This window comes from Micropterus dolomieu, linkage group LG05 (genome assembly GCF_021292245.1).
Source record: "Micropterus dolomieu isolate WLL.071019.BEF.003 ecotype Adirondacks linkage group LG05, ASM2129224v1, whole genome shotgun sequence".
Lineage (NCBI taxonomy): Eukaryota > Metazoa > Chordata > Actinopteri > Centrarchiformes > Centrarchidae > Micropterus > Micropterus dolomieu.
The window spans coordinates 13365919-13384794 of record NC_060154.1 but is presented as its reverse complement, the minus strand read 5'-3'; the positions used below and the strand labels follow the sequence as shown (position 1 = coordinate 13384794).

At 39.3% G+C, this 18876-nt stretch overlaps 1 protein-coding gene across 9 annotated transcripts in view; it reads left to right on the top strand.

Annotated features, from left to right (window-relative positions):
* Positions 1 to 18876, top strand: part of LOC123970925 (lisH domain-containing protein ARMC9) — a 28856-nt gene that overhangs the window by 6714 nt on the left and 3266 nt on the right. For 4 of the 9 annotated variants that reach the window (XM_046049332.1, XM_046049329.1, XM_046049331.1 and 1 more), the window contains exons 9-26: positions 128 to 226; positions 1060 to 1095; positions 3221 to 3255; positions 3353 to 3464; positions 4196 to 4288; positions 6262 to 6352; positions 7259 to 7382; positions 7702 to 7841; positions 8918 to 8994; positions 9530 to 9604; positions 10111 to 10201; positions 10482 to 10534; positions 11267 to 11365; positions 11983 to 12098; positions 12545 to 12693; positions 13294 to 13399; positions 18061 to 18251; positions 18444 to 18700. In XM_046049332.1, coding sequence (XP_045905288.1) covers positions 128 to 226; positions 1060 to 1095; positions 3221 to 3255; positions 3353 to 3464; positions 4196 to 4288; positions 6262 to 6352; positions 7259 to 7382; positions 7702 to 7841; positions 8918 to 8994; positions 9530 to 9604; positions 10111 to 10201; positions 10482 to 10534; positions 11267 to 11365; positions 11983 to 12098; positions 12545 to 12693; positions 13294 to 13399; positions 18061 to 18251; positions 18444 to 18514 — 1758 coding nt within the window. In that variant the 3' untranslated portion in view covers positions 18515 to 18700. Of the gene's footprint in view, positions 1 to 127; positions 227 to 1059; positions 1096 to 3220; positions 3256 to 3352; positions 3465 to 4195; positions 4289 to 6261; positions 6353 to 7258; positions 7383 to 7701; positions 7842 to 8917; positions 8995 to 9529; positions 9605 to 10110; positions 10202 to 10481; positions 10535 to 11266; positions 11366 to 11982; positions 12099 to 12544; positions 12694 to 13293; positions 13400 to 18060; positions 18252 to 18443; positions 18701 to 18876 lie in introns of those variants that run through there. The other 5 variants (XM_046049336.1, XM_046049335.1, XM_046049334.1 and 2 more) reach the window with 3 other exon arrangements.

The window sequence follows — 18876 nt, the reverse complement described above, 5'->3', positions numbered from 1 at the left end:
TTTTAAAAATGTACGTATATGCACTTTGCTACTAGAACGCATGGACACAACCCTGGCAGGCGTGCTCTTCCTCTCTCTACCCACACACAGTATCCTAAAGCTCAAGGAGCCTGCTGTGTTTTTGCAGATCTCCCCTGAGTACCTGCAGAGCGTGTGTGTTCGCCTGTTCAGCAGCAAGATGAGGCAGAGCGTGGTGCAGAGCAGTGACTTCACCAGACCTGGCACTGTGAGTGAGAGCACACACGTGTCTCTGTTCTCCCTCTTTCTCCGGCTCACCTCAATGGTAATAGAGTAACAAAGCACAAGGCCTCAACGCAAGACGATTTCAGTACAAGCATGGAAAATGTCAGTGTTACACCTAAGTACTAGCAGAGAGAAATGCGGCCAGGGCCTTACGTCACAGAAATTGATCATGTTGATGTTCAGGGTTTGAAGAGGATTGTTAGATGTTTTATAAAGGAGGGTTTCCTGCCGTAGCGTGCCTTTTGTCCTCTTCAGTCAAATCTAACCTATGTAGTAATCCTGCGGTATGTATCCTGGAAATAGGTGGCTGGATACTGGTGTTGCAAAAATACACACACACACACACACGCACACACACACGTAGAAGGCTTGTGGAAAAGTTAAATATACATGACACAATGAAAGCAAGAAATTAACAATGTCAAACACCATTTACAGTGGCTGGTGAGATCTAAAGTTAACCACGCTTGAAACTTAAATTTAATTTTAATGGTTATAATAAAAATTATGCTTATGTTCAATTGCATGCCAAAGGAGACAGTCGAGTAGAAATTTTCAAATCAAACGGCAAGTAGCTGGTGAAATTGTTCATATCTGTGTTGCCACTTGACAGCTGTTACAGTGTTACTCTATGACACAGATAGTCAAAAAACTGTCCACACCGCAACCTCAACTATCACACTTACTCTCCGTGGCCTTCATTGTTCAGTGTTGAACTCTGGTTTGTGAAATCTTGTTTCTTTCTAATTTTGAACTGAACAACTTCTTTCTGTGTGTTTGTGTTTTTTTGCGTGTGTGATGCTTTTGTCCACAAAGGGATATTACTCTATGAGTCCCTATGATGATGGCTATGTAAGTTTTATGTTTTCATCTTTACTTCCTGTTATCGCTCCGGTCCCCATGTCTCATCTCGCTTTTGACTCTCTGTGGCTCCTCCTCCTCCTTTCTTTGTCTTTATGTCTGCCTCCCTTTCCTTCACTACAGACAGATTTCTTGGCCTTCCTTTATACCCGGTCTATATTCCCTGCAGTTGTCCTCTGGTTCCTACTAGATTGTCCTAGTTTAAAGGGATGTTATGCCTCATTGGCTGTAAGAATGACAACCTTTGTCCGGCCATTTGTTAAGCTAAACAGCGGCGTCTCTTTCAGGGCGTACCTCATCATTAAATAAATTTGTTCTGTAAATTAGTCCACAGTTTCAGTTTACTCTACTTACCATTTGAATTTAGACAGATACAATGACAGAATGAATGGCAAGAATGGCCAACAAAAGGCACTTAGAAAAAACATTCTCATTCTCAGGTTGTCAAACAGGTTAGATGGAATTAAAGTTGTAATGCATTGTAGAATCATTTATATAATTGTGACAGTTCATAAAACCATTAATAGCAGGCACTCATGTTAAACTTATGATGTAACCTATTAAATAATAATGCTAATTTACTTTACTTGCCTGGAATGTCAGGTCAAGCGTTTAACACTGTTGAATAAGAAAGAGCTGTAAATGAGAAAACAGCAACAGCCAATATTTGCCAGCATTTGACTGGTGGTTACTGTTAATATCCTGCTCTGATTGCCAAAAGCTGACAACCGTAAACATTTCTGGTAGCCTGGATAAAATATTTGTCTCACCTATAACTGAGACCTGAGAGAACACATTTGCCTTTACATAAACAAGCAAGTATTCAGCTTCTTGTTACATAAATCCTCTATTGACCATAATTATCTGAGTCTTTATGCCTTCATAATATTAAGATTATTTTTTTTTTTTTTGCTGCTCCACTAGGGTTTAGCTTACTGCATGGGGATGAGACAAAGGAGCAGAGCCGTGTACTGAGACAATAGCATCAATGTGTATGTTTTCCATTGACCCCGCAGTCATAAAAGAGTGTTTTGTGGTGTGAAGACACGCTAAACAGGCGAACATAATAAAGGCATCTCTCATGTAAACTGTGCATTGTCAGACAATTCAGGTCAAGCCTTTGCTTTGTGTAGCTGAAATCTGAGAATAAATGTGGCCTTAAAATCAAAAAAGGTACAAATGGCTTGGTGTTGTTTTTCCTCTTGCCATGGTTGCTAATAAATAATTTAGTTTGACAGCACTATTTGAACATTCACCACACATTAGGTGTGTGGCTTGTCTGTTAATACACAGTGATGGAGAATAATTGTTATCTTTAATGTGTGCTAATTCCTAGTTGGATGTCACTTTTAATCAGGCCTCACAGAAATGAGACACCCCAGTGGCAAATGGCTCTCATCCCCTTGCTCTTCAGCATTCTTCAGTGCACCTGAAATGTTTAGAGAGAGAGGCATTTTTTTATGCAGTCCAGGTTTCAATGTTCTCCTCCATTTCTGAAATACCTATTGCACACAAAAGCTAAAATGTGGCCAGAGCACCTGATACCTCAGGCGACACGGATCACTTCCTTGAACTTACACTGTTCTCGCTATAGGCCTAACCACCCAGGCTTCAGATTGGATTTCAGGGCTTAAAATCCCCTTTCTTAATAGTAAAAAAACCCACCAATAATTAGTTTTGTCACCCTTCCTCCACACACCCACATAGCCATCATACCAGCATACAAGCCTACAGTACAATTCACTGAGGTGTAACAAAGGAAAGGATGGCTGTTTCACACTAACCTACCACATCTGGTACTTTTTTATTGCTTAATTATCTTAGCCTACTTGTCTTTGACTGCATGGGTGATGTTGCCAAACAGTATTATGCTGTATGTCCAGGGAATCAGCATGTACCACAAGCATGACATTTGCATGTAAAAAAAACAAAATAACTAATGACTTATTTAGACAGCATCTAACCAGATAGTAAGGATACTAAAAAGAGTCAGTCGCATGGGATGAGTTTTCCACACTAGACACTAAAGTAAGAATGTGACAGTTGTAGTTTGATATAATCAAATTCTAAGATATACTCTGCACCGTCTTCTTTACTCAATGTCGCTCTCTTATAGGCCTCCTCGATGCTACGAGCATCCATTGCACCGCAGTAAGTCTTCAATATTAAGATGTTTTCTGCTAATCTGTACAGTTTGATAAGTGCCATGGTAAAACGTGGCTGACATGTCTTTTTTACTCATCACCAGGAGATCCAAGGAGGTGCCAATGCTACCCTCATTGGACTATGAGAAGCTGAAGAAAGACCTGATTGAAGGCCCAGACAGACTCAGGTCTCTGCTGCTACAAGCACTGCGCTGGGTGAGTAATCATATCATTATTAATACTATATTCATAATCTCCTATTTCTTTTGCGACTTATTTAAATTCTTTATTTGTTGCTAACATCTGCAACCACTGCTGCTTCTTAATCCTTGCATGCCTGCTATATTTTACTTAGTTCTTTCTTACTGTTTTGCTGAAATGACCCATCTTCCATTCAGGGCTGATTAAAGTTCAGTCTTATATTTGTATCAGTCTCTTGAAGCATGATCAAGAAATGGCATCACAGTTGCTGACATCCAAGTAATTCCTAAGTGTTCCTTAGTGCATCTGAATCATTCCTGGATGTCCATGAGGACTGAACACTTGGTTGTAATATTTTCCTTATATTGATTAGCATTTTACAGAAAGGCTAGGGTGACATACTGTACAGTGATTGTTATTTGTGTTACATTTTTATGATGTTTTTAATCAGGCTAAGTGATGCAAACTTACTGAATTTAACATTTATATGTTTTGTTAACCTAGCAAATGTTTGCTGTCTTAGCATACAGTATATGCTACACAAAGCCATAGTAGCCCAGTGCATCTAGTATTTCGCTGAGCAGCTGCATTGGATCAGTGAGGGGAGAAAAACTGGCTGTTACTGGCTGCTACATTGAGGCAGCTCATAAGAACAGCAGTTTGTGAGCATGATCACGATCATATTCACTTTGTAAGTCTTATCTTTTGAGTCTGAATTGGTCGGTCTGTTTCTCACATTTTTTTAGAGACTGACTCGCTCGCTTCCTGGTGAACAGAGAGACACAGTGCTTCAGGCCTATATCAGTAACGACCTGCTGGAGCGCTACAGCACTAAACAGGTGGGAACGCAGGACTACAGCTTTTACTGTAATTGTATTGTGCCATGTTTTAACACTACTTTAAAGCAATGACTTGGGAAATGTCTCCCAAAATGTCTACTGAACTGTAATTGATTTATTCCATTCATTTCATTTCATTAATTTATTTATCCCAATTGATATTTCATGCAACCAGCAAAGCGACAGTAAAAAGTAACTTATGGTCCATTGGCCTAAATTCCTGATTAATCCCAAGGCTCTAATTTCAGGCACATCCCAGCTGGTGAATTGGCACCTTTGCTGGGTGCACAGGGGTTTGTTTCTCACCTGCCATTGACTTGATGCTGCAAAGCAGCATTTTAACTAGCAATACAGTATGTTATTTCAAGAAAAACTTCAAAATGATCTATGACTAAGCACTAAAATAATCAATAATAATAATAATTTAGCTTCAGTCATTTTAAATGTTTTAATCTTGATGTACCCAGGATGGATAGGACAAATTGATAAGACATGTATGTTCCATTTAAGTCATATAGACTAATGCTTACCTACTGACTTTCTCAATCATTGTCTTGATAATTAATCCAATATGACACCTTCCCACAATAGTATCTTCGTAAGAATGTAATTTTAATTATTTAATTTTATTTATCATCTGGGTGGAGGATTGTTATTATTGCTCCAAGCCTTGGATTTCCTCTTTATTTAACAAAAGGCCAGAGCAGGGCACAGATTGATTACCAAATTCACCTTCTCACTTCTCAAATCCACGGCTTTTGTTACATGTTTTAGTGTTTTTCTTATCATTTCAGCGTTCTTTTCTTTGTATTTTTTTCTTTTCTTTTCACATTCTCTTCGCCTAGCCTTTAGCCGTAGGACACCGTGTTAAATACAATCCCTTTACAGAAGACTAAATGATCCTTAGTTGATCCACACCTTAGTTCTTTGTCTGTGTTCTTACCATACTGTGCTATACCTCTAAGCTTGTGGCCCGGCTAGCAAAATTGATATCATGCTATTGTGAGCGAGGTTCAGGTGTGAAGAAGTTTGTGAAGACTGATGAAGACAGTAGACAACATAGCATCGTTTATTGAACCCGGCCGAGGAAATACAGTGCCAGCATACAACATGTGAACACCTCAAATGCCAACACCAAATCTCAAAGATAACATCTTTTGGTCCCTATTATGTTTCTGTCTTCCCCCTAGTTCCTGTAGGTTTCCCTAATAGGTCATATTTAGCTGCCCATAACATAGACTAGACTCAAATTACACACATTGTGAAAAGTGGCACATGTAAAAAAGAGGTGATAAATATAAGGCCTGAGGTTTAATAAAAAAAACAACTAAAGCAGCTCAATAGTGAACAATAGCAGAAAGGCTGATGTGTTTGTCCAATGCATGCCCTTGCTTATTTGTAAGAGATGTGTCTGTGCAGTTGTTCTACTTTTCATATATGTAGGCTTTCATTTTCCATATACATAATCATCATAATGTTGCATAAACTTTACTTTTTTGTGTGTGTGTTTATACTATGCAACTTAAATTATGCCTAATTTCAAGCTCATTGCCTGGTATGTGACTTACACACGGCGTAGGCTACATATCATGACAACGCTATGCTATCAGAGTTTCTGAAAGGTACAGTGGGGAGTTTCCAAACAAAATACAAACTGTGTCAGGTGAAATGTGGTTGTGGGAAAATAACCCAATGCATAGCGGGCTGTGGGTAGCTCAGGAAGTATGGGGGATCAGAGCACAAAACAAACAAACAAACAAAAAAATCCCGGGCTGACTGTGCCTCTTTTAAAAATCTTGAAATCTCATCAGCTATTGTCCTAACAGATGAGTCATTGGCATTTATCAGCAACTCTCGTGAGGCCTGCTCATAAGGTATGATCATTCTGTTCAAATGAATGGTAAAATGTTACTGATTGTACCTGAAAGCAGCTGATACAATTTCAAACTACCGTATATTTTGTGTTTTCATAGAAAACTGTGCTTCATTTGATGAGATCCAAGAACGAGGTTGTCCGCCAATACATGGCTCGTCTTATCAATGCATTCGCTTCCCTTGCAGAGGGTAAGTGCTCAACAGCCACAACATTTGGTTAACCATCATTATTTCTTTTATAGCATGAGTCATTGCCTGACAGGATGTATTTAGAGATATGGATTCAAGGAAGACGTCAGTGGCTTTTATCATAACTTTTCATTCAGGATTGAAATCACTAATGATCCTCCTCCTTTGCAGCTGCAGTAGTGTCGTGCCAGTAACAATGGAGAACATTTTGCAAATAGATGATGTTGTAAAGGGATATAAATTTTGTGCTGACACGAATTAATATATATTATGTAGTTAAGTGGTTGTTGTAAGGATTTATAGAATTTCTGAAAGGTTTGAGTAACTTAATTTGGTAACACTTTCTATGAAGGTCATTGCTATAATGACTTATGCATACATTTATAACATGATATAATGCTTTTATAAGACCTTATAACAATTGTTATAATCACTTACAAACATGGCGCTATAGCAAAGTTCACAATGCATTATGAACTTTTGATTTAATGTTTTATAACTAATAGAAAGAAATAACGATTTGATACTTATCGTGATAATTATCGATATAGAAGGATATGAAACTTTTTATCGTGATAACATTTTTGGCCATATCGTCCAACCCTACTTGTTATAAATGTATGCATAAGTCATTATAGCCATGACCTTCAAAGAAAGTATTACCATATTTGGTGAGTCCAGTCAGCTTTATTTTTTGTTAAGGAAACAATTCTGTTGCATTGCATTGTCCTCACGAGTGTTCGCAGTTGTACCTAAAATTAAATGGCACATTTATGGCTTTTCATTGTTGAAGGCACTACTTGTAACTTTGATAAAACAGGTGTATTTTTGTGGAGTGAAGCTTTAAAATCTATTTAAAATATGTTGCCTTTTGATCTTAATTCCATGTTGTGTTGATACTTACAGGCCGGGTCTACCTCTCCCAAATCCCCGTTCTTCTGAAACTTCTGACAGAGGCACTCAGGAAGGAGGAAAAAGACTCCCTGACTAGAGAGAATGTGCTAGTGGCCCTGCAGAAACTCAGCCTCAGGTAGATTTTAAAATGACCAGTGTTTTGATGAACATTTGCTTCTCCAGTTTCTTTAGCGGGTAGCCAATCTCCAGCTGTCTTAATGTAACAGGACACAGCCTTTGCAAGTTGACGTGAATTGAATTTAGTTTTTTTCTTCTTACTTAAACTAGATTTAAAAATGTTTTCAATTGAGTATTCTTGTTTGGAAACTACATAAAGCAGTCAGTCAGAAAACCGATATTCTCGTTCTCTCAAATGTCAGTATGGCAGCATTTTTATGTAAAACCTCATAATGGGGATTTCTCCATTAAGTTTGGATTTGGTATGTCTTGGCAAGGAGGAGCCAGCAGACCGCCATGATAGCAGATGATCTGATTGGCTGGCTGGTGGATGAGCTGCAAGATTCAGACTGCCTGAGTGACTACACCCTGGAGTACTCTGCAGCTCTGCTTATGAACTTGTGTCTGCGTACAAAAGGTAAAGGCAGGTCGATACAGAAAGAGTTGAATAATTGTTGAATGCCCCAACCCTTTTGAGATTTGGCTGGTGAGAGTTTCTTCACAAGACACTTTACTTATACATTTGAACAGATCATGTTCGAGATACTCCACAGAACCATTTACTCACTCCACAATACTGAGCTGGGTACTGTGCTTCGCAAAAGGACCCATAATTTATTTTTAATCAAAAATTTACAATAACAGCTACAGTTTTGCTGTGCTAGGCATGCTTCTCTGCTCTGGAGACATTTAGCAGAAATTGTGGATGACAGTAAGATGCCTTTGTTTCAATGTCATTATCCTTTCTTGTTTAAATCACTGCTTGTACTTTAAAATGCACATTGTAGCTTCCTGTTAGAATGCAATAAAGGTTAACTTGACGTACCATTATCCTTCCCACACATATTTAATCATTTCTGATTTTTGAAAAGCGTCCCGTGAGGCGCAGACTATTGTGTTTTAATACATGTCTATAAACATTTTGACAATAAGCCGAAAACATTACATTTGGGAATAAAGCCTAGTGTAAATCTAGCTGTCCCTGCTAACACTATATCAAGTGCTTCTTGAAGTGCAACCAAGAAAAAAATGTTAGCATATTAATAGCCTATGATGTCAGTGCAAATCTATTTTATATCTTTGAAAGCCGCACAGACTCTTTGTTCCTGCTAGGTGATTTTATTATGGGCAGAGTAAAGGCAAATATTGCACTCTCCTTCTTATTTCCTCTTACATTATATCTAGAGTGTATCTTTGTACATGTCACCCCCTTTTACTGCACATACACCATCAACAAAGATACGGGTCCTGCTTTTCATAGAATGCCGCACTAAAATACCGTACTGCAGTTGATTTGTCAGTGGTTTTATTACCATACACAGAGAACGATACAGCTCAGAATTATTGGAGCCCGAGGGAATAATTAATTGTTAATCTGAGTGGAAGATTAACCTATCTTTTAAAAAAAAAAGTCCCATTGTGTGTTGTTAAGTTAAAACATATGCATATGTTTGCGTGTGTTTGTGTGTGTGTTGAATGGCTGTCTATGAACAGGAAAAAGGAAGTGTGCAGATAACGCCAAACATGTGCTGAAGGTTTTAACTGACCTCCTTGGACACGAGAACCACGAGGTGATGCACGCATCCTTCAACACTTGCACACAGATGTTACATCCACAATGCATACAATGCTCACACAGGACACACTGAAAGAGGTTCAAAAACATGGACGCAGCACACAAGACACATTAGCACATGCAGAATAGGGACATACATCCAGGCTTGCCATATAGCTAAGTTTATGATGTCCTCAAGAATTTTTGAATGTCTTGAAAGTAATGAGCTAAGACTTTAGGAGAGTCTAGAAAACATTAAAAAAAACACTAGCTTCATTAAATTTTATGAAAGATTGTCTCTAGCTTCTTTGGAGGACCAATAACCCAAGCTACCACTCCTAGGAGTTTTATCTTTTACCTATTATGACATACAGTATGTCCATAACAAATATACTGGTATTTGGACCCACTTCTTTCCTTTTTGTATCGATGTTTCTTTGCTGCTACAAGTTCATACAAGCTGTTACCATTTGGCCTGAGGTCATAAAGACAGAAGCTGTGCGTGTGTGTGTGTGTGTGTGTGTGTGTGTGTGTGTCTTTGCTTTCCTTAGATTCGACCATATGTGAATGGAGCCCTATACAGTATCCTGTGCATTCCCTCTGTGAGACAGGAAGCCAGAGAGATGGTGAGATTGCAGAAATGTCTTCACCTGCTTGGAGGAAACAGACACAATTTGTGTTTTTTGCTCAGCATTTGTCTCTTTGTGTCACCACACAGCCAGAGATTAATAACACAATTAAAAAAAAATAAAATCAGCTCACTTGCATGTCTTAAAATGAGCACTGTTGACCGCCAGCCAATTGTTATTACAGTGTATATACTGCCTTTGAATTCTGAAGCAAACTTAAGAAATAAACATTTGTCTTTCTGCTGTAAAGACAATTTCATACGTCAAGGCACCGCTCATCGCTGGCGACTCAGCTACCTGCGCGTCTCATGGCTTTGTGTTGTGTGTTTTATTTATTTTTTCATTGTCCTGTGTGTACATACTGGTTGTCCTTTCTGTTTATATTATATGTTGTATTATGTGAGCTGGTGGCAATTGAGTTTTCCCATTGGGGATTAATAAAGTTTTCTAATCTAATCTAACAAAAGGTATGTGCATACACTGTTTCCCTCACGTGTATGTAGAGTGTAGAGGAGATTCTCCGCTGCTACAGCAAGGAGGAGAACCCAGACCTCAACAGACAGATCAAGTTCATCATTAAACAGCTGAACTCAGGTTAGTGAAGTCAAAATTACTGTGACACAATAGAGGTGTCCTGCTTTATGAATGTGTATCCATACAGGATACACTCACTGAGTATGTACATTTAAGAATTGTGCTTTCCTCCAGCCCAGTGGCTTTTGAGATACTTGATGAATTTCCTAAATCTAAATCCCTAGTTTTTCTATTTCATTATTTAATTATATTCCAAAGTGAAGTAGTACGTGACACCTATAGCTGTTGTTCGTTGAAAAAATTACTGACTTGTTGAAACCTGTGGCTGTGTTCCACCCAGCTGATGAAGAGGGGCCTGAGTCAGACGATGAAGAAGAAGAGGACGACAATGATGTAAGTCTTCCCCTCAGCCCGTTAGACACTGATAAGTTAATGCTTTTCACCATCGTATTATGTTAATTCAACACAACTATAGGGACATATTTACAAAAATAACAAATGAGGAATGGGTGAAAACAAGGGCAAGAGGAACCACAAAAAGAATACCTCATATTTCCCAAACCTGTAGATGGGAAATCTCAGCATGATGCAGATATTGGGTTTCTTCCATGTGTTCGGGCATGTGCATGTGTGGACCTGTCAGATTGGATTCTGTGGGAAAGTGGGTTATCAAGACAAGGTATATGAGAGTAAGTTAAGGTGGGAATGACTAGAGTCTCCAAGGTGTGTGTGTGAGTGTGTGTACTGTTTTCCCTTTTCCCCTCGTGGTCGCATAAGAATTCCTTGAGTGTGAGTTCCCTTATTCCATTGCATCTGATCTTAGATGTGGTGTTTTGTAGCTGCTATCCATTTACTGTAGCTATAAGGTTGAGCTGATATATGTAGTGTGGACTACACTGGTCTCTTGTTGGTACTGTGTAACTTGGTGCCAAGCATTGTATTAGTGTTTAACTTAGTTTGTAGCCTCACATCAATTTTGTTGCAAACAAGTTCATTTTAAATTCAGCTGAGGAAATAAGGCACCGCCAAAGTAACCATAGTCACAGTGATGTTATGTTTTAGATTTTTCTCACCTCATGTCCACCACAAATGTGTCATTCTTATCTGATTCACTATCATTTCCAGGAAGATTTAATGGAAGCAGACCTTGACACAGAGGAAGTCCTCCAACCACAGCCCAGGGAACTGTCTGGAGAGAGTCTGCTCACAACTGAGTACCTGGGAGTAAGAGCAAAATGCAAACACTCACTCCACTGCTTGCTATGCTCAAGTTAAATAAACATGGCATTTGCTTAGTAGACACACAGACTACTCACAATAAGGCTGCCAGTTTCTTACAAGCCCGTTTCCAGCAAAAGTTGGCACGCTGTTTAAAATGTAAATACAAACAAAATGTGATGATATGCAAAACGCTGAAACCCAATATTTAATTGAAATAGCACAAAGACAACTTATCGTATGTTGAAACTGAAAGTTTTATTGTTTTTGGAAAATTATATGCCCAATTCGAATTTGATGCCAGCAACCCCATTACACAAGTTTAATAATGATCTCGAGATTGGTCGTGTGAGTGGGGCACCGAACACGAGACAAGCCCCTGTACACTGGCACATTTTCATTCCAAGTTCTCTACATGTGTTGGACACATGTAGAGAACTTGGAATGAAAATGTATACTATTGTCCCAGAGGTTTTTCTATGAGTCACTCTATCTTTGATGCGTTCTAGACTTTGTTTCTGCTGACTACAGTTTGTCTCTCTGCTGTTTTAATGATCGCAACAAATTCACAAATTAACACAACATTTATATAAATTCTTCTGTGTGTGTGTGTGGTTGTGTAGATTATGACCAACATGGCAAAAGTGAAAAAGAAGTCAACCCCTCTGCCGCAACCAAGTGTTGATGAACCCCTACAACGGCCAGTCACCCCAAGTTCTCATCGTAATACTAACGCGGTGTAAGTTAAATACACATACAGACGATGTCAGACAGTCCAAATTGGCTCTTAAGCTGACAAGGTAATTCATGGTGCATGTGAGTGTCAGAGTGACAGGAAGTGTGCAGGATAGGGTTTAGTTTCATGCTCAAGGGTGCTTTAGTTGTACATTGTACAGTAGTCACCTCCAAAAGCTCAGATAGCTGTTAGTCGGACCTCTTTTTTCAGATAAGGGAGCATCAACTCACAGCAAGTAATTGACACACTGGTTTTATAACTTAGTAACTAGAACCAAAAGTAAGGCTAATATTTATTTAAATAACTCGTTTAAATATGAAGTAGCACTGATGAAGATCAGATATCAAGATAAAGATTGTAATATAAAAAATGACCTTATCTACCAATATGAACATCCTGATGCAACTTCTTACAAAACCTGAGCTGTATTGTTTGTGTGTGCTGTGTAGGGATTATCGATCCGGCGGTCAGGGGGCTGAGGGTAGCAGCAGACAGAAGAGTGTGGAAGGAAGCCTGCCTCCTTCCCGACACAACTCCCGACCTCCTACACGCTCTGGCAGTCGCCCTAGCACTGCTGACTCCCTACGTCACAGCATCGGTGGGTGGATGTTGTTTACCTTCCAGATGTTTTTCAAATGTCATTCACCAATACATCAATTTATTTGATAGTAGTAGTATTTCAAAATAGCAAAATAATTCCTCTTTAACCACGTGGAAATGCAGTCAGATTACTCATACTGTTCTTAATGTACTTTGTGTGTGCTGAAAATCAGCTGCATATTTGTGGGACAATTTAATTTCCCTTCCACCTGCTATTCTTTATTTGTTTTTTTATTGGATTCATTTGATGTGATGCCCAGTGTCCACTAGACAGGGAAGCTCCTGCAACTTCCTCAGAAAGCATAAGGGATAAAGACTTAGCAAAATGGGCAACAAATGTCTAATGACCTATTTTGGCTTTCCATAAAACTAATGTCATCGTGGCATCACGTTGTGCTCATGTGTTCCAAAAGTGGCCATGAATGTGTAACAATGCTGTTTTATTGTTTCATTTAAGTTTTTATTATAGAGATTGGCTACCCGCTAAAGTTTAAATTTAAAAACTAGATAATTTAGTACAATTCCAAAAGTAGTGTGATGAAGCCCATATATTTTCTTCCTCTCTTCCTCTCTATCACACATATACGCACACACTCAGACTCAGAGTGTGGACGGTTGTCCCAGGAGTCAGAGTTAGACAGGCCGCATGAAGAGCGAGCCAGAAAAGGACATTCCCAGGAGGAACACAATGGACACTCTGCCAGGTAAGCTGACACACAAACGTTAACTACACACACCCACACACACACGTATAAAATGAGGTTCTGTGTGTTTACAAATATAGTGCTGCAAAAGGTTGAAACAGAGTTTCTTCATGAGCTTAACAAGTCACTATATTTGACTATATTGATTTAGATTGGTTTGAGACCACAAACACTAACGCATAGAGGCAATGCTGAAACTAATGAGACAATTAAAATGGGCATTAGTGCATAATTATATATTCCCATGGTATTATCCCCATGGTATATTATACACAAAACTGCATCGTCATGGATTGTCGATGAGCAGGTCACCACCGTTGTCCCTCCATCAATCAGGCAACTGGAGAAATCCTCTTGGAGGCAAAGATTCTGCCATTGTCCAATGGTTTGCCACCGCTCTGGTGAAAACAGAGAAGTTAGAACCTGCAAACCAGTGAGGTCTCCTGGCGCACATTCAAAACTCGAACATGAAGGAACACCTAGCTTTTTTAAATAATCTGTAACAATCCAAATGGCGTAAAGCATATGGGTCACTTGCGTTAGGGGCGTACTTGGTCTGTGAATTATTAACATGCAGTATACCAATCAGTGTCATCTCCCATTCCCTTTAAAAGCCAGGTGAGCTTGTACCTTGGTGCATTGATATTATAATGGTGGATGAATGATGCTTTGTAAAAAATATCTATTGAATATGGACAGAAGTGTGGACGTGATCATGAAGCCTAATGTTTCACTGCAGGTTTATCATTGAAGTGTCTGAACTACACTGCAGACTAGACCAGACAGACACTCTCTCCTCCCTGAAACATCTAGATCCTCACTACGCTGCATTATTTTAAACTGTTTTAACAAAAAGCAAAGAAATGTTGTGCGATTGACTTTAGACCGTTTTTTATGTTTTTTGGTCAATGGTGCAATCGCTTTCTGCTACCTTGAGATAGCAATGTACCAACAATTAGCCTGACCACACCTTATTTTAAACACTTCCATCGGCACCAGTGCATTTGCTATTTAAACAATGTGGGCACTGGGTGTGAAAATGACAACTGCGCTGGTTGAAAATTAGCAATAATACTTCCGCTGCACTTTGCGCCCTTTTACGTTGATTGTCCAAACATTAAATAGCTCTGCATGACTAGTCTAAGTTTTCATCCTTGGTTCAAACCTAGAAAGACTGCATTTCCTGTTAAAGAGGATAAACCAACATGAAGACCAGAGAGCTGTCTATGGGAGAAGCAAGCCATTGTCAAGCTGAGAAAAGAAGGAAATTCGACCAGACCCATTGGACAAACACTGGGCATAGCAAGCACAACAATTTGGAATGTCTTGAAAAAGAAAGGAACTACTGGTGTACTGAGCAACAGACATCGAACAGGTTGGCCAAGTTAAAAAACAGTAGTTGATGACAGAAATATCGTGAGAGCTGTAAAGAAAACCCCAAAACATCATTAAGTGACACCACAGACCTCCACAGTGCAGGGGTGAAGGTATCATAATCCACTGTCTGAAGAAGACTGAGAGCAGAAGTATAGAGGCCATACCACAAGATGCAAACCACTCATCAGCAGTAAGAATTGGAAGGCCAGATTGAAATTTGCAAAGAAGTACAGAGATGAGCCGCAAAAGATCTGGAGCACAATCTTATGGACTGATGAGACCAAGATTAATCTCTACCAAAGTGATGGAAAGGCCAAAGTGTGGAGAAAGAGAACTCATCTGTGAAGCATGGTGGAGGTAATGTCATGGCTTCGGCGTGCAAGGCTGCTTCTGGAACAGACTCATTAATATTTATTGATGATGTAATTGATGATGGTAGCAGCAGAATGAATTTAGAAGTGGACAGAAACATTTTGTCTGCCAATTTGCGGAGAAATGCATTGAAACTAATCGGGAGGAAGTTTATCATGCAGCAGGACAATGACCCAAAGCACACTGCCAACAAAACACTTCATCAGGGAACAAAGTGCAAGGTTTTAGACTGGCCAAGTCAGTCAGCTGACCTTAACCCAGTAGAGCATGCATTTCACCTCCTTAAGAGGAGACTGAAGGGAAAAACACCCCGAAACAAACAAGAACTGAAAGAAGCTGCGGTAAAAGCCTGGAATAGCATCACAAATGAAGAATGCAACAGTTTGGTGATGTCGATCACAGGCTTGAGACAATTATTGCAAGCAAGGGTCATGCCACCGAATATTAAATGTTCTTTACTATAAGATTATTTGTTCCTTCACTTTTGCTCACCTAAGGATGCTATGGTGTAATATAAACTGTGATACGTCCTAAGTTGTTTAACACATCTAGATGTGAATACCAGGAAATAAAAGCTGAAATTCTGAACTCAAACAAAATGAATTTGCCTTACTGTTCCAATACTTTGGAGGGGACTGTAAAAGGAAGTGAAAATTACGGATACTTATAGAGAAAGAAAGAACTTCTGTGTTTGACTTCAAAAGATGCGCAAAAAGTGTTTGAACAATAACACAAAAAAACTGCAGTGTTTCAATCCTGACTCTTCAGCTTGTAGGTGCATTTAGTCAATTGTTCCACGGCAGCTACCTCTCACAAAAGGGACTAAACCAGAGTGAGGCTGTTAGGGAATTATGCAAATAATAATAAACAAAGTCAGCTGAGGTAAAACTCCGGGATGTGTGTCAGCGTATTTGTGTGTGTACGGAGAGAGTTGGCAAGAGGGCTGTTCTACACCGATCGGTGACTCAGCACTGCCAAGCTGGTCTGTGAGACTGTGACATGCGTTTAAACGAGCAGTGCCCACAAAGAGGCTCTTTCAATGAAACCTCCCCTGCTTCTCCTCTCCTTTAAATCTCAGAGGAACGTGACTCCTGAATCCTGCCAAGAGTAATGAGCCCCAGGAAACCGCTTCAGTTATCCCTCAGCCTTTCCCCAGGAACGTAAAACACCTCTACAATACAGAATTCAGTGACCTCATTTCAAGCCATTCCAGACTTTTGTAATGAGAGGAGATTTCAGGACACAGCCGTGGATGTTTAGGTGAATAGAATCTTAGCAACACAGCAATTTGGCAAAAATCTAATGAGAAGATTTATTTTTTCGCCTTTGTTTTTAGATCAATGAACATGCTTTTGCAAAAGAAAAACCCTGCTTCAGACTCATTCAGTTACACAAGGTAACACCTGGGGGGCCAGCCAGGCTGTTTTCCATTCCCACATCAAAGTTAAAGACTGCATTCTTGACACCCTGTTCCTTCTCGAGTTGCTGATTTTGTGGGTAGATTTTAGGGGCCAATTATGCAGCATGCATGCAAATTTCAGTTTGCTGCTCGTTTATGGTTTGCAACATTCCTTTGTACCAGGTGATTTCTGGGATGTTGTTACTACTGTGAATAAAAAACAAGAATGAGTTGACTGAAATCCATCCATCTATTATGGCATAGGATTGCTCCACAGGATGTAGGTCATTTGGCTCCTACCTGATAAGGACATTGGAAAGAGTTTGGGCCTTCGCTGTGTGCAGATGAGTCATGTGATCCTGTCTCAGAATCATAGAGATACAACACAATAGGGCCTTTTCCTAATGCTTACCATTTCATAAATCGATATAAATTAGCTGCAAAATATTGTGTAATTTTCATAAATGCATGCAACTATTAAGTGTAAATAAACACGGGTATGGACCGTGATATTATACTAGCAACAACATTCACTTTGGGGTAGACAACTGGCAGTTGATTTGAATTGTGGAGGTATATAAAATTCGCAGATATGTTTATTTCAGTTGTCTGTATGGTTTAAAGATACATAGTTAAACACGGTGGTCAACCTATCTAATTGTTTCTGCTGTCCTTATTTTATGTACTGTGATGTTTTGCTATCGTCTTTGATAAACTAAATTGATGCAAAAGTGACATCTCCCCACCAGTCGGACTAGTTTAGATTTGCATATGCATTTAAGATGAGAATGAGATAACATAATGAAGAAATAAAACATTTCTGCCATTAAATTGTATGTTTGTGACGCCAGGGAACTGCAATATATATGTCGGCATCCTTCAGAGTCCATATCGTATAGATTACCCTACTGATAGCTGTCCCTACTGGGTATCTTGGAAGTATCGATAAAATAGTCTGGCACGCTGTCACCAGACAGACTGAAACAAGGGAATGGATGCTATCAAGTGTCAAGGGCAAGAGGCTTGTGCAAGGTTGATGCTGCCTTGGACAGCCTTGATTTCTGTGCTATGAAATTCTCTAAGAAATGAGATCCGTTCATTGCTGTAGTGTCTCATAGCTACTGAGCAAGTGAGAACTAAGAGTAGCTGTGATATAAAGGAAATAATCAATAAAGAACTGTTTTTCATCTTGTCCCAATTGGCTTGGCCAATGTAGCTTCAACATAAATTATGTAGATGATGTGTACCCAGTGAACTTGTCTTATTTTGTCTCACAAGTTGTATGTATGAGATGTTGTATGGATGAGGTTTTCACAGCACTTTTTTTTTATCATGGTGCTTATTGTGATTAGTGATTTAGTGGTAGTGATTTGTCTTTGCCTTGTTGTTCTAATGTTTTACTGCTACAAAGCAAAATAATTGTAATGTAATGTCTTCTTCTTCTTCGTACTATTCTTCTTCTTACTATTCTTCCTATTCTTCTTCTTCTTCATATTCTTTTCCTTGTCGTCAGTGGTGATGCTGTCCCTGCATTTGCAAGCCAGCCCAAGATTCCCCGTACACCTGACACAGCAGCCAGCCAGAACAGTGCACACCGGAGTCGAGGCCTGACCTTGGCACCCCAGTTTTCCCAGTCGGAGCCACAGCAGAGCAGCCGGCCAGGCTCTGCGAGCTCCACGGGAGGAGGGGAACAACAAAGTGGAAGTAAGCATATGGCCACCAGACAAATTTTGTCTACTCCACCAGCCACTTTGGAAGATAACCAGCCATGCTGATCTGGTGCTTTTCAGAAAATTCAGTTTTTTTAGAAACACTCAATCATAATTGAAGATGAACTAAGAAGTAGACATAAGTGACTTGCTGTAACTGTTTATGTCCGTCTGTTTCATTTTCCAGCATACACTTTGAACTTGGATATGGATACAGTTTTACATAACAGAATATGGAATTTTATACGTCCATGCTAATATTGTGACATCATAAATCAAAATATAGACATGGATCAGTAGCAGATTTTTTGTGGTGGAGTTCAGAGGCAGTTAGTGTTAGGCCTATATGTAAATTCAGGATTGGGATTGAATGTTATCTGCCTGTACAACTCTTACGTGTTAAGAAATAAACTGTGCATGGCAGGTGCTACATCATAAATAGTATCATAACTGTGTGGGAGTCTTACAAACATGTTTTACCAGGAATGTCCTCTCTTATTGTTCTGACAACAAAAGCAGACTTCATTGTGAGATGACTGATCAGGGTACAATTTCGTTGAGCTCACATTTCATTAGGGCCATTGTAGGTAAAAATAAATAAAGATATCTATTATCTGGTT